This window comes from Chrysemys picta, chromosome 9, assembly GCF_011386835.1.
Source record: "Chrysemys picta bellii isolate R12L10 chromosome 9, ASM1138683v2, whole genome shotgun sequence".
Classification (NCBI taxonomy): domain Eukaryota; kingdom Metazoa; phylum Chordata; order Testudines; family Emydidae; genus Chrysemys; species Chrysemys picta.
In genome coordinates this window covers 75,739,159-75,752,447 of record NC_088799.1, presented here as the reverse complement: position 1 = coordinate 75,752,447, position 13,289 = coordinate 75,739,159, and the positions used below count along the sequence as shown (strand labels likewise).

Here is a 13,289-nt window from a genome sequence, read left to right as displayed (position 1 = left end):
AGCTGCTCAAGCTGCTCCATATTGGTAAAATGTAAACATAATTCATAGATTCATAGATTCTAGGACTGGAAGGGACCTCGAGAGGTCATCGAGTCCAGTCCACTGCCCTCATGGCAGGACCAAATACTGTCTAGACCATCCCGGATAGACATTTATCTAACCTACTCTTAAATATCTCCAGAGATGGAGATTCCACAACCTCCCTAGGCAGTTTATTCCAGTGTTTAACCACCCTGACAGTTAGGAACTTTTTCCTAATGTCCAACCTAAACCTCCCTTGCTGCAGTTTAAGCCCATTGCTTCTTGTTCTATCCTTAGAGGCTAAGGTGAACAAGTTTTCTCCCTCCTCCTTATGACACCCTTTTAGATACCTGAAAACTGCTATCATGTCCCCTCTCAGTCTTCTCTTTTCCAAATTAAACAAACCCAATTCTTTCAGCCTTCCTTCATAGGTCATGTTCTCAAGACTTTTAGTCATTCTTGTTGCTCTTCTCTGGACCCTCTCCAATTTCTCCACATCTTTCTTGAAATGCGGTGCCCAGAACTGGACACAATACTCCAGTTGAGGCCTAACCAGTGCAGAGTAGAGCGGAAGAATGACTTCTCGTGTCTTTCTCACAACACACCTGTAATTGATAGTCTGCTGTCTGAAATTCCTAATTTAGGCAGCAATCCTGCTCATATGGTGAGTGTGTAATTGACTGAGTGTTGTTATGTATCTGCTCACAGACCATAAAGTTAATCACATGTGTAAGTCTTTGCTGGAGTTACTCAGGCACTCTTGTCTCTAGTACCAATGAGATATTAACTCATGAATTTAGGAATAATAACCCTACATTAAACTAGCCATTTTAAAAATTGTGTAAAACCTTAGCCTCCAGCATGTTCTTGACACTTTATGCACCAAAGAAGACACTGGGAGAGAAGAGTACTACCTCTTCTGCAAGACAAAATTTAGGTTCCTCAAAAGAGTATTGAATAGACAATCAGAATGGCAGATTATATCAATTTGAACCCAACTCCACATTTTTCAAAAACTCAGTGCTGATTGGCTTTCACAGTTATGAATGAAATTGCTAACCTGACATTGGACAGCATCATACTGGACTCCTCTAACATGAAGATGTCCAGTGAGTCTCTCTCTCTTCAGTTAGAGGTGAGATGCCACTTCTGGTAAAATAGGGGGAAAGCTAGGAAAACATCAAAGGCTAACAAAGTAATTAAAAGTGGGTAGGGAGCTAAGAAAAATACTGTATCTAGAGAAGTGATAGAACAAATGGGGAAAGAAGGATCCTGGAGAAAAATTGTTTGGAGTTTAAATGCCAGATGCCTGATTTTTTTATTACCAATTTTTGTTATTTTAATTAGTTTATGGTAATAAAAGAAATCCAAAAGCAGACAGCTGTGAAAAATTGTTATTTTAATTGGTGAAGTGTTAGGCAAGAAAATCCACATATGACCTGATTCATCACATCAGACTGTGGACAGCTTCCTCATGACCAAAGAGAGAGAACATGACACCAACATCTTAATGCTAAATTAAAGAGTATTCTTGTTCTTACAGTTCCAGCTGCACTGTTAGCGCCTACAATTTGAACACTTCACATTTTTCTGTCATCTCCATGGCCTGATTTTTCAACTTGCTATTTATTACAAGTTTCAGTAACAAATGGCAGCAAGCTCATGAGACTAGACAGACTTGTTCTCCAGAAAGTCATATCTCCCATGAACATCTGATTGTAGCACTGTTCCATGGAAGTTACTTCATAATTGTCATTTATATGCAGGGGGACGGGCGTTTCATCACTTGCCTCCACTATTAGATGCAAATAAAGTAAACAACAAAGCTCTTAAGGACCCTTCATAAATTTAATATGTTTATAAAAAAACTTACATAAGTTATTAATATCTCACTTCAAACACCTATTTGTTTACTTCTTTCTTCAGTTGGACAATTAGATTTAATGAAAACTTTTCTATCAGTACTGTTGTTTGATAAGCCTATTTTTCCTCCTCCTGTTTTAGAATATATAAAAATATTTCATCAAAATAAACGTTTGTGGGTATATGAAATATGGCAATAATAAAGTATTGAAAAACTTGCAGACATTTTTATGCTTTTCTGAGCATTTAAGTGCACTAAATGGAAAACAAACTGAATGTCTGAGAGACAAGTGAGCATCACAAATGAATTATACCACTAGAAAGGACACATCCCTGCCATTTCTAATCTAACACTAAAGCTGTGTCCTACCTAATTACATGGCCATTCAATCCTTTTGTGTGTCCCATTTCATATGAATCCCTGCAAAAGATTTATGAAAATAGCTTCTTGTGATTTGCTTTTCAGTGGGCACAGCCTTTATCCCCTCAATACAAGTATCCTGCCTGTAAAAAGAACAGGAGTACTTGTGGCACCTTAGAGACTAACAAATTTATTAGAGCATAAGCTTTTGTGGACTACAGCCCACTTCTTCGGATGCATATAGAGTGAAACATATATATGCATCCGAAGAAGTGGGCTGTAGTCCACGAAAGCTTATGCTCTAATAAATTTGTTAGTCTCTAAGGTGTCACAAGTACTCCTGTTCTTTTTGCGGATACAGACTAACACGGCTGCTACTCTGAAACCTATCCTGCCTGTGACACTCTTCCTCTAAATTCTACTTATATCTCTGGCCTAGTGCCACCCCCAATGTTGCCACCAAATACTTTTTCCCCTGCTACATCCTCAGTGACTCTCCTGTACCCACCAAAACCCTTCCTCCTTCCTGGTATCTCCAATAACCACACGCATATACTTTTCTGCTTACTCCCTATTCTCCTTACCCTGCATTTGCCTCAGCCCATTCTCGCCCATTCCATACCTCCATGCTGGCCAATCTGTCTCTAAGGTTTCACAGCGAATCAACATTTTAAAAATTAATAATATCTATTTTCTTGACATTTCAGAAGTGAAATTCTACAGTTTCATGTCTTGGAAGTTTATTTCTTAAGTTTGCCTATGTATTAAAGAAAATAATTTAAATGTTTTTTTAAATGTTCTGGAAAAGGAAACCAATAAGTCAGTTGCAAATTAATGACAAGATTCACCAATATATGGGCTGCTTTCCTCCAATTTATGGCTTTTTTATACTACTACAGTGGCACAAAGCAGATAGTTCTTTTGAATCTGGCTCTAAATTTAAAAAAAATAGATATCTTCAACTGGTTACAGAAAGTCTCAAAGCTGCACTCACAATGGGGTTCTTAGTTAGTGTTCAAGGATGATGTTTTAAATAATTTTAAAAACAAAGAAAAGAAATTCCCAGGCAGAACTATGTTAAAAATAAGAAGGGGAGCTAAGGGTCAGAGTACAAATGTAAGAATTAAGCAAAAATTGAAAAAACAAAAAAAACAAAAAACAAAACTTGTAGGCCTTTTATAAACATGAAAAATAAGTAAAACAGGGCAGAGCTCCATATTTTTCCCTTTGTGGATTACCTTTAAACTGCATTGTAGACAGTTTAATTGTTGTTAACTAGAATGGAGGACACTAGCTTCTGCCTTTGCTGGTGCATAACTATTTAACATCTTCTCTTTCCTGGCACTCTCATTAGCCTCTCTAGGAGGGTTGGAAATATGTACCCACCTTTTATTACAAAGAAACACTGGCCACAACCCTGAGATACAGATGTAGACTTTATTCTGAAGGGCAAGACTGAACCGAGGGCTGGAACAGTAGTTACGGGTCTGGTTCCCTTTGCCTGTATTTGCTGTGGAGTATGATTTCTGTGCTATGGACAAATATTGTGTGCAAGGTAAAAGAAGAGACGAGGGAAGGTTTTATTGGGAAATGAAAGGTTACATATAGGGTAGAAGTTAGGCTGGCAGGAAAGCTGTTTAAAAGAGGTTGGATAATAGCAGATTTTACAGAGCTGAGGAGAGTAGCAGAGGGGAAAATGTTGTTGATGATGTTTGAAGTGTATGGAGTAAGAGTGAGGACACAGAACCAGATGGGAGGAGGAGAAAGCAAGAGTTAGTTTTCTCAGGGAACTGGGTAATACTGCAATGGTTCAGGAGGGACAAAGTAAGGAGCTAAAAGGGAGAGAAGGAGTCTAAAAAAGTTGAGAGAATCACAGGATTTCTGGAGAGACATCTGTGGAAAATGAGATTGTTTGGCAAAGTGACTTTGTAGAGAGATGTCCTAAAGTACTTGGATAGGTTCTAATTAGTATGCCAACTGCTCACATTCTGTCCAGGTCACTTGAGACATCTCCTTTCAAAATTAGATTAGTGGAAAAGGAATATGCTGAAACTAAGATAATATGGTCATAAATAATGTGGTATACATGTAAATTAGCTAATATGAGGCTATTCAGACATTTTCTGTCCTCCTTTCCCAGGTTTCTTTCAGCATTGCATGTATGAACAGAGAGTTGTGATTCATGTGTTTGTCAATATAATTCCATATGTGACCATAAGGTACATGTAAATAACAGAATCACAGAAATTAGAGATGGAAGACTCCAATTCATTTGCATTCCCCTGAAATCCACTTTCATCCCATTACTTATGGATCCAAATCCTACTCCTCTTACTCATCCTAGTATTCCATTGGCATTACAGGGAGTACTTAGATGAGTTAGGGAGCAGGATTTGACCCTTGGATTATTTCCCGCAACAGTGTTTCTTCTTTCTTGGTGTTTGCACTATTCAGATATTTGTAAAAGATTCTCATATCTCTTCCTTATTCACTGCTTTGCTAAGCAGTACACATTTAGTTCTTTTAATCTTTCCTCATAATTCAGTCCCTCCAGTCACTTAATCATATTAGCTGTATATCCCTGAATTTCTTTGTTTGTTGCCACCTTTCAAGTACTGAGGTACCCTAAGGCTGTTTCTCATATTTTAAATATCAATCTGGGAATTATCCTTTAAATCTCCTTCACCCATATCATAGTTTACTGGGGCATTGTTTTTAGTTTGTTGTGCTTTTGGTTTTCTTAATGAAGAGTAAGGTAGGTCTTATCCGCTGCACTATTAAAATCACATTCTTAATTAAGCCTTTTCCGAGCCTTGTTTTATGAAAAATTAGGTGTGCTTAGTCTTGGTTTGTCACAATATTGAAATTACAAATCAATCTGTATGGTTACCCTTGAGGATTTTTTTTTTTTAAAAGGCAATATTTTCTAAAAGATTTGCAAGTGACACACACAGATGCCATATATATATATATATGGGGGGAAAGGGATTAAGTTTCAAGATTCTCAAAGGCTGGTGATAAAAAAAGTACCAATTTATAAAGATCTTTAAAATAATGGAAAATATCTGTATATTGTCATTTTCTACAGTTTTGTCACTTTGGTAATTTTATTATTTTGTACACTAGTTCACAAGGGCAAGCAACACTTTTGTGGAATTATCTTCAGATGTGGAATTAAGAGTGGGTCAAGAGAATCCACAAATCTGCCCACTTACACCACTTGTAACCATTTCAGCATTACCAGATCCACCATTTTGTATGTGGATTTCAAGATTCAAATTCCTGCCCCCCGGTGTGTCCTGTGTCTAAAATAAGAGATTTGTAAATTAGTTTAACACCCTTCCAATAGATATATACTCCTTGGGGTAATTCTGAAACAGATATCATAGCTCTGCCATTTTAAATGTAGAGGGAGCCTATTCTTTCATTGCTCAAACTATTGGAAGCATCCTTAATCCCCATACCCCGCCCCCCACACACACACCAGATTGATCTGACCACATGCCCCTTTTACCTTTTCTCCTTTGGATACAGTAAGCATGAATTCCATAATGGCCATCATAATAAACATTAATTCTTGAATTTACATGTAGAGCAAACACTGACCTTTCATGAAACACTTGTTCTGTTGTCTGAGATGGCAGATAAATATGTGATGAGAGGTAGTTGTGATTCCTGTACCTGGTAGGCCACTTGAACTTCCTCCAAATGGAACTCTCTCAGCATCATATGCCTGGCTCTTGATAGATGCTGGAGCACTACTTACTGGTACTGATCTGTCCCCACTGATTTGTTCCCTGGGTAGCTGTGCTGTTGTTGATATAGTAGCAGCAGAAGCTCCCTTCTACAGTGATAGCTGTGCACAAGCTATTGGTACACATAATGAAACATCCATTCCAATGACTGAGATAGCACACAAATACTGGATGAGAACTAATTGCTGAGATTTATGGGCCTCCCCTTGAAGTACATGTTCTTAGAAAATCTGTTCCATGTGGAACATGTTTCAGATAGGTGGGAATGATGGGTTGACCTCTTGCACCCTCTTTTTTCTTTTGGTTCTTTCTTCCTGGCCCAGAAGCCCATTCCTGCTGCTACCTACTACACTGAAGAAATTAGACCTCTGCTCACTAAAGGCATAAACCTGTGCTATTGACAAATTGTTTCCAGGTGTCACTTATACCTGCTTGCTATCTCCCCAGTCAAGCTAAGGAAAGTAGGAGATGCTGGAAGGAGCTGCTCTTGATGGTGCATCACTACCTTCCATACAGTCTACGATGAACTCTCACTACACCTCCTCCTTACTCCAGCTTAAATATCACCACTACTGACAAACACTTGATCCCCCACTTCTACTGCTGCTCCCCAGGAATATGGCACTATAATCTAAACATACTTACTCTAAGGCTGCACTACAGGTGGGAGCATCTACTTGTGTGTTTCAATGTTTTTATTGCGTTCAGTTATTGGATTAAGGTAAAAACCCTTGGGGATGAGAATAGCTGAGGTGCATACAACCAGATTTTCTTCAATGTGTTAGTTTCTTTCAATCTTTTCAGCTAGTCCAAATCACTGTTCTCTGTAGTATTATTTAAACATAGGTGCAACTTTTCAGTGAGGTAATTTTGTGTCAGCTAAACATTATGTTCCTTTCTGTGGTTATGCTGAGGTTTGTGTCGCTGCTGGAACTTCACGAATGCAGACTGTTGTCAGCCCTGTGTTTTGTGCTGCTCTTTTAACATCACACTTCATGCTGTGGTTTTGAGAGGAGGCCATAACTGCTGACAACCATGGTACATTCTCTCATCTTCTGGCTGGTTCCCATAGCCACAGTATGAATCATTTTGAAGTTGCAAGTTTAAAATGTTTACTTTTACTGTGTAGCATAAAGTGGATTATTTGGCTCCCTTGCATCTTAAAATTTGAATCTAGAGTTTTGCAAGTTACCAAAGCATTCATTGCTCAGTGTATTTGCTCATGCCCTTTTTTCTTTGTTCTTTTGCCCAACATGATTTTATATGCTGTTCAGCACACAGAAAAAGGAAAATGAGGCTGATTGACTCATAGTTTAAAATTGCAAGTCCCTTCTGTTCTCTGATCTGTTGTGCTTCTATTCTCACCATATTTTATGTTGAATCAGATCTAGAGATTTTTAATGGATAATGAATAATTTGATATAGGCATTCTCCAGCTTATTCTAAGGTACTACTACTCGACTTCTCAACCTGTTCTGTTTGAATTTTTAAGGAATTGTAAGCAATCAAGCTATTTCTAAAAGTGTTCTGAAGATATCATTTATTTATTTTAGATGTCATGTCTTATCAATGTACATTTCAGCTCAAACTATGTAACCGATGCTTTCAGAGTGTGGTTCTTTCCCCCCATCCCCTGACTCTAGTGACTAGACCACTTACAGATTTATATGTCTGCTACAGTCTTAGAGATAAAAGATGTAGGTCTTTTAACTCAGGCGTAGAGGCTCTTGATTATAGATTCAGAAATTTCAGGTTCATTTCTTGCTATATATGACCCACCCAGGGTCATTATGTCACAGCTGCATGGCTGTGAAAAGGCTTCTATAAATAGCAGTCATTGTGCTCCCAGCGCTCTGAGGAGTGAGGATTGCACACTCTGGATCCTGAAAATGGGATGGAGAGGAACAAGGGCCATGACACAGTCACCTGCAATGACCCACGGAGAAGGGACAGTGTATTAGAGCTGGAGTTCTCAACCTTTTGATTTCTGAGCCACTTCCCCCCTCCTCCCCCCCGCTCTAAAAACTCCACTGCCCATATGTGCCACAACTGTTTTCTGCATATAAAAGCCAGGCCCAGCATTAGAGGGTAGCAAGCAGGGCAATTGCCTGGGCCCCCATGAAGCTAAGTTGCTCAGGCTTCTGCTTCAGCTCTGGGTGGCAGGGCTCAGGGCCACAGGCTTCAGTCCTGTGTGGCAGGGCTTAGCCTTTCTGCCCTGGGCCCCAATGAGTCTACCACTGGTCCTGCTTGGTGAACCCCCTGAAACCTGCTTCATCCCCATTCACAAGAAGCATAACCAGAGAGTGTGTCTCTTTGGGCAGTCTGCTTGCACAGCACCTTTTACTCACTGCTCTAGTTTAAAATAAATACATAAAAGCCACAATACATTGTTTAATTTTTTTGTCACTTTTTCCCATTTAACATCCATTCTCTGTCCTTGTTTCCAATATTTCTCCTACAAACTGAAACATACTGTTGGTCTTTCTCTCTTCAATCTTCCATACATGCTTGAAATACAGTTCCCCCATCCAGCAGATGGAGAGAATTTACTAAGTCTTTGCATGACATCATACCTGTTACATTTATGGATTTTGTCAGTCTCAGAGTTCAACTCTGTCTATCTGCAGCACATCAAACATCGTACTGTTGTTGGCTGGGAGAGTGGCCAGAACAAAAGAGAAAATGGAGCAGGCCTAGAAAAATGAGAGAATGACTCAGAGGCTACAAGAATTTCTAGACACACGTTAGTATACAGCTGCCTCCGGAGCACTGCTATAGACAGTTGCAGCCTGTGGGTATTTGGTCTTGTGTGCAATGAGCCAGGCTTCACAGGAGTACAGCGTAGCTGATTCCTGTGAGAGATTCAGGGCCAGAAAGCGCTCATGCTGCCAAATTGCAGATCATTTCTGGCTGAATTTTAAGGGGACAACAAGCAGGCCTATGGTGATGCTGAGAAAATCCCTCCCATCCACCACTGTCATTTAAAATTATGCCTGGCTTAAGCCTTTCCAGCATTCAGAATCCTATCTTCAGATGCTGCTATTATGTGGTATGCTTGTGCAGTGTTTACATTATAACCCTCGTTCAATATTTTTAAATTAATTACTATACATTTTATAATCTATACTCCACCATTCAACCCTTACTTATAAGAAGTATGTTCCTTAATGAATAATAATTAGACTATGCACTTATTACAGAACCTTCTCTCAGAGAAACTGAAAGCCCTTTACAAAAATAAGTATGGTGAGCATTCTTCTGATTTTACAGATGGATAAACTGAGACACGTAGAAAAGTGACTCATCCAAGGTTACACAATGAGTCACTGGTAGAATCATCAGTTGAACCCAAGTCCCTTATGCCCTGTCCTCTGCTCTAACCACTAAATTGCAATTGCCTCTGTACCCAAACCCCTCTCTAACTAATACAATCATAAATTTTTAAAGTAGTAAAAAATAGTTGCACTTATTTGTAACTCTGTAACTGCACAATTTTTTTCAGGTTCTCATTGTTATTTCATAGCTCCAAAGGACTGTTGGTATTTACAGCTTCCCTCTGTGGTCCAAACTATAGTCACAGTCTAATAATGCCATCTTGTTGGGATTTATACTTAATCTTTGCTTTGTGCTGAGCTAACTCAGAATATCTGATGTATCTGCAAACAGTCTTGCACTGTTGAGTAACTTTTCAGCTATTTTTGTCTCTCATTTCAGGCTAGACTGTCAGGGGAATTTCTGATGAAAAGAACAGCATAATGGGGTGTATTTGCAGTGATATTTGTTGGCCTTTTATGTGGTCTATTTATTCAGAAAAATGCTACTTTTACAGAATGTCCTCCCTGAACAGAAAGATCTTGCTAAGCTAATAGACCACTGAATGCCCATGTCTCATTTTATACAATTTTTATAATATAGAAGAAATGGTAATGGAAGGAATCTGGCCCAATATAATTTGAATTCTGTCAGTTTTCCTGTAATAAATATCTGTTTTCAGGGGGAAATAACTGAACAGTAAGAATTTGATGAAAATTGAAATTCAGCACAAAGTTTCAACCCAAAAACAATATTTTTGCAACAAATTTAAGAATACTCAGTTTTGTATGTTTAAATTGGCTGTGTGGAAATAAAAATATAAGTTCACCAATTTAGAGTACTATCTTAAACTTTTCACTGTGGTCTAAAACGGTAAGCAGATAGTCTAAATTAAGCTGCCATCCCACATTTGTTTATTATTATGATCTAATATTATATTCAGGGCTTCAGGTGTTCTGCACTTCATGGCTACGGAACTTGCTGTGCACAACTGAGCTTCAGAATCTAAATTTTCTTTTTTAAAAAGCCCATGGTTTTAGCCCATATTGGTTGCAGAGATAACATTGAAAACAGGAATGGAGTATAAACTAATGTCTGCCTGCATATGCATATAGGCTGAAACAATAGGTCTTAGGTAATATCTGCCCCATGTATTCCACTTGGTTGTTAACTCTGAAGGATAACATTTTAATATTAACAATAACTGTCTCACTGATTATCATTTTAGCAGAAATATCCAGTTAATGTGCTTTTCTCACAATCTCAAACTTCCTCCCATACTTCTCTAGGGACCAGAAGTCATAGCTATGTCCTACCCATCTGTAAAAATGTTATCTAGCCCTATGACAATTTCTGAGATGAAATAAGGCATTATCAATTCAAAAATATACAACATGTTGAAAATAAAATGTGGAGACATAAAATAAATTTAATATCAAAATAAATAACAGGGCTGGGCTACTGTACTGATTATATTATTCATGTCTAGGCATGCATATCATGGACATCATCCTGATATCTGAGTCTTTCTTCCTACCCATTCCCCTTCTCTCCCTTTAGCCTTCAGCAGATCTTTTTTCCTCTCCTCACTCCCTTTTCTTTCTGTGTTCCAGCCAAGCTCTTCCCCTCTCAGATTGTAGTATATTTTGTTTTCATTTTGTTCCAGAATTGAAGTAGGAGAAAGAGATTATGTAAACCAACAAGAAGAGCCCTGCTGGCCTGTAGAGTGAGATGGGAATAGAAATGAGATAAAAGACCCAAGGCTGCTCCCACTGAACAGTAGCAAAGCTCCCATTGACTTCAGTGGGATCAGGATACAGCCTGAGGGAGGGTAATGATTCAAAAGGATTTGGGGTTTGGTTTTTAAAAATGTTTAGAAAACAGTTTCCCTTTAAACAGTTTCTCAGCCCCATTCTCTTTGCATTTGAGGGGTTTCTTTGTTTTTGGAAAAGGTGAATTTCTTTGTTTTTTCTGCTTTTCATATCAGTAGTGATGTTCTTCTGTTTCATGTTAAGGAATTAAGAAGCTAAGGTGGTGTCATTTTTGCTGGTAATCAGCTTGAAAATCCTGAGAACAAGAACCAGTCTGGGCAGAAAGTGATTATAGCAGCAAACCAGAGCAAAAAGCAGTGCAGTGTGGTCATTGAGAAATAACTAATGTGGGATTATGCAAATACCTGCACAGTTGACAGGAAGGGGTGTCACCCATTAAAGGGATTCACATACTATACGGTTATTGAGAAATAGCCCTACAAAGACAAATCCACCCCTTGGAGGCAAGCAGAGCCAAAGAATCGTACTAAAAGGGGAAACAACCACTGTACAGTTAAGTCTCAATGACTGTACAGTTTCTTGCACTCTGATTTGCTTAGATTATTGTATCTATTGCTTATGGTTATGATCTACTTCCTTAAAAAACCTGCTGCTTAACCACAACAACTTCTTCAAGTTACTAGAGTGTTACAGATATATGTTTAATATGGTAAAAACACCTGAAATACATGTACTTTTAGTGATGGATGTAGACATTATATTATTTTTTATTTATTTGTATTATGGTACCACCTTGAACCCCCTGTTAAGGATTTGGACCACAATGTGCTAGGCACTATACAGACAAATAGCAAAGATGACAGTCCCTGATCCAGAGAGCTCACAATCTATATGTCAGACAGAACAAAACGGATGAAAAAGACGGCCTTTCATTTACCACACGACCCTGTCCTACATATGTGTCTGTGACACCATGAACTCCTTGCCTTTGCTCTGCCAGTGACTACAGCCTCAGCTGCCAGCAGTCCACTTCTCCCTCAAGCTGGCCTGTTCTTTCTCCCGTGCCATTCCCATGCATAAAAAAATCTCCCCACTCTCCATGAAATAATACTTATGTTTTAAAATGTATAAAAATGACTTACTTTCTATTGTTTTCAGAATTAATGGTATATTCTGCGGTCACAAAAGAATGGTTGTTATTCACACTCTAAGAATAAAATGATGCTCTGTTTCTAAATTTTGTGTGTCATTTCATTGCTACAGCAGACATGTACATGGATATAATTGGAGGATGTGTATACGAGTTCCCACTAATATGGCATTAAACAAAGGCTAAGATCACGTATTAACTTTATAAGATTCGGGACAGAAATTTCTCCTTGAATTGATTAGTTGTGGTGTAACAGTTTAATTATTCTTAAAATGAATGAATATGTGACTTTTTGTTATTATATAATGCCTGTGAAACCCTCATGAAATTATCTCCTCACTACTGCATAAGGATTCAGTCAGAGAGCTCCTGTTGACTTAATGGGGAGGCATGTGGCAAAATACCCCAGGTAGCTCTGTGAAAATAGAGATGTATGCTTATTTGTTTAGCATTGCATTGTTCTGCTTGTTTGTTGTTTGTTTTTATCCTCCTATTATTATAAAACAAAATAACACCAAAGGAGATTATAGTGATTGTTCAGTACCGCCAATTATTACTACCGTTTTGTTGCTACCTAATAACTGCAATTTGTGTTACTTTTGTAACCATATTTTATTATATGATTATTAAAAATTAAGATTTTCTCATGCTTGAAATGGCAGAGATAGGAAGATCGTGGGCACAAACAATAATTAATGAAGAGATTACAGTATATCAACATAATAACATGGTTTAATATTGCATGCACTGGTACTCATCCATACTTTTTTCTCTCCTTATAGTCTTTCCACTACGCTTCCCTGAGGGTAAAAACCAAAAAATGGTCCAAAGGTAAACCATTGGCGTTAATAAATATTCAGAATTTAGAAAATGAAGGCCCTATTATGGCAATGGGAGGTGTGTGGGTCACATATACAGATCCACTCTTGGCATCAGACCTGATTCATGTATTTCCAGATATCATATATATTTATCTACATGTTTGCTAGTAAATACTCAAGGGAACCGTACTATGGACCTGTTATCCCATTAAAATCAGTGTTCAAACTTCCTTT

The 13,289-nt window shown here is 38.2% G+C and overlaps 1 protein-coding gene across 1 annotated transcript in view; it reads left to right on the top strand.

Annotated features, from left to right (window-relative positions):
* The window catches only part of LOC101942787 (connector enhancer of kinase suppressor of ras 2-like), a 547,551-nt gene that overhangs the window by 460,618 nt on the left and 73,644 nt on the right, over positions 1-13,289 (top strand). Inside the window, exon 16 of the mRNA XM_065556812.1 lies at positions 13,017-13,065. Within this exon, the coding sequence (XP_065412884.1) occupies positions 13,017-13,065 (49 nt within the window). The remainder of the gene's footprint in view (positions 1-13,016; positions 13,066-13,289) is intronic.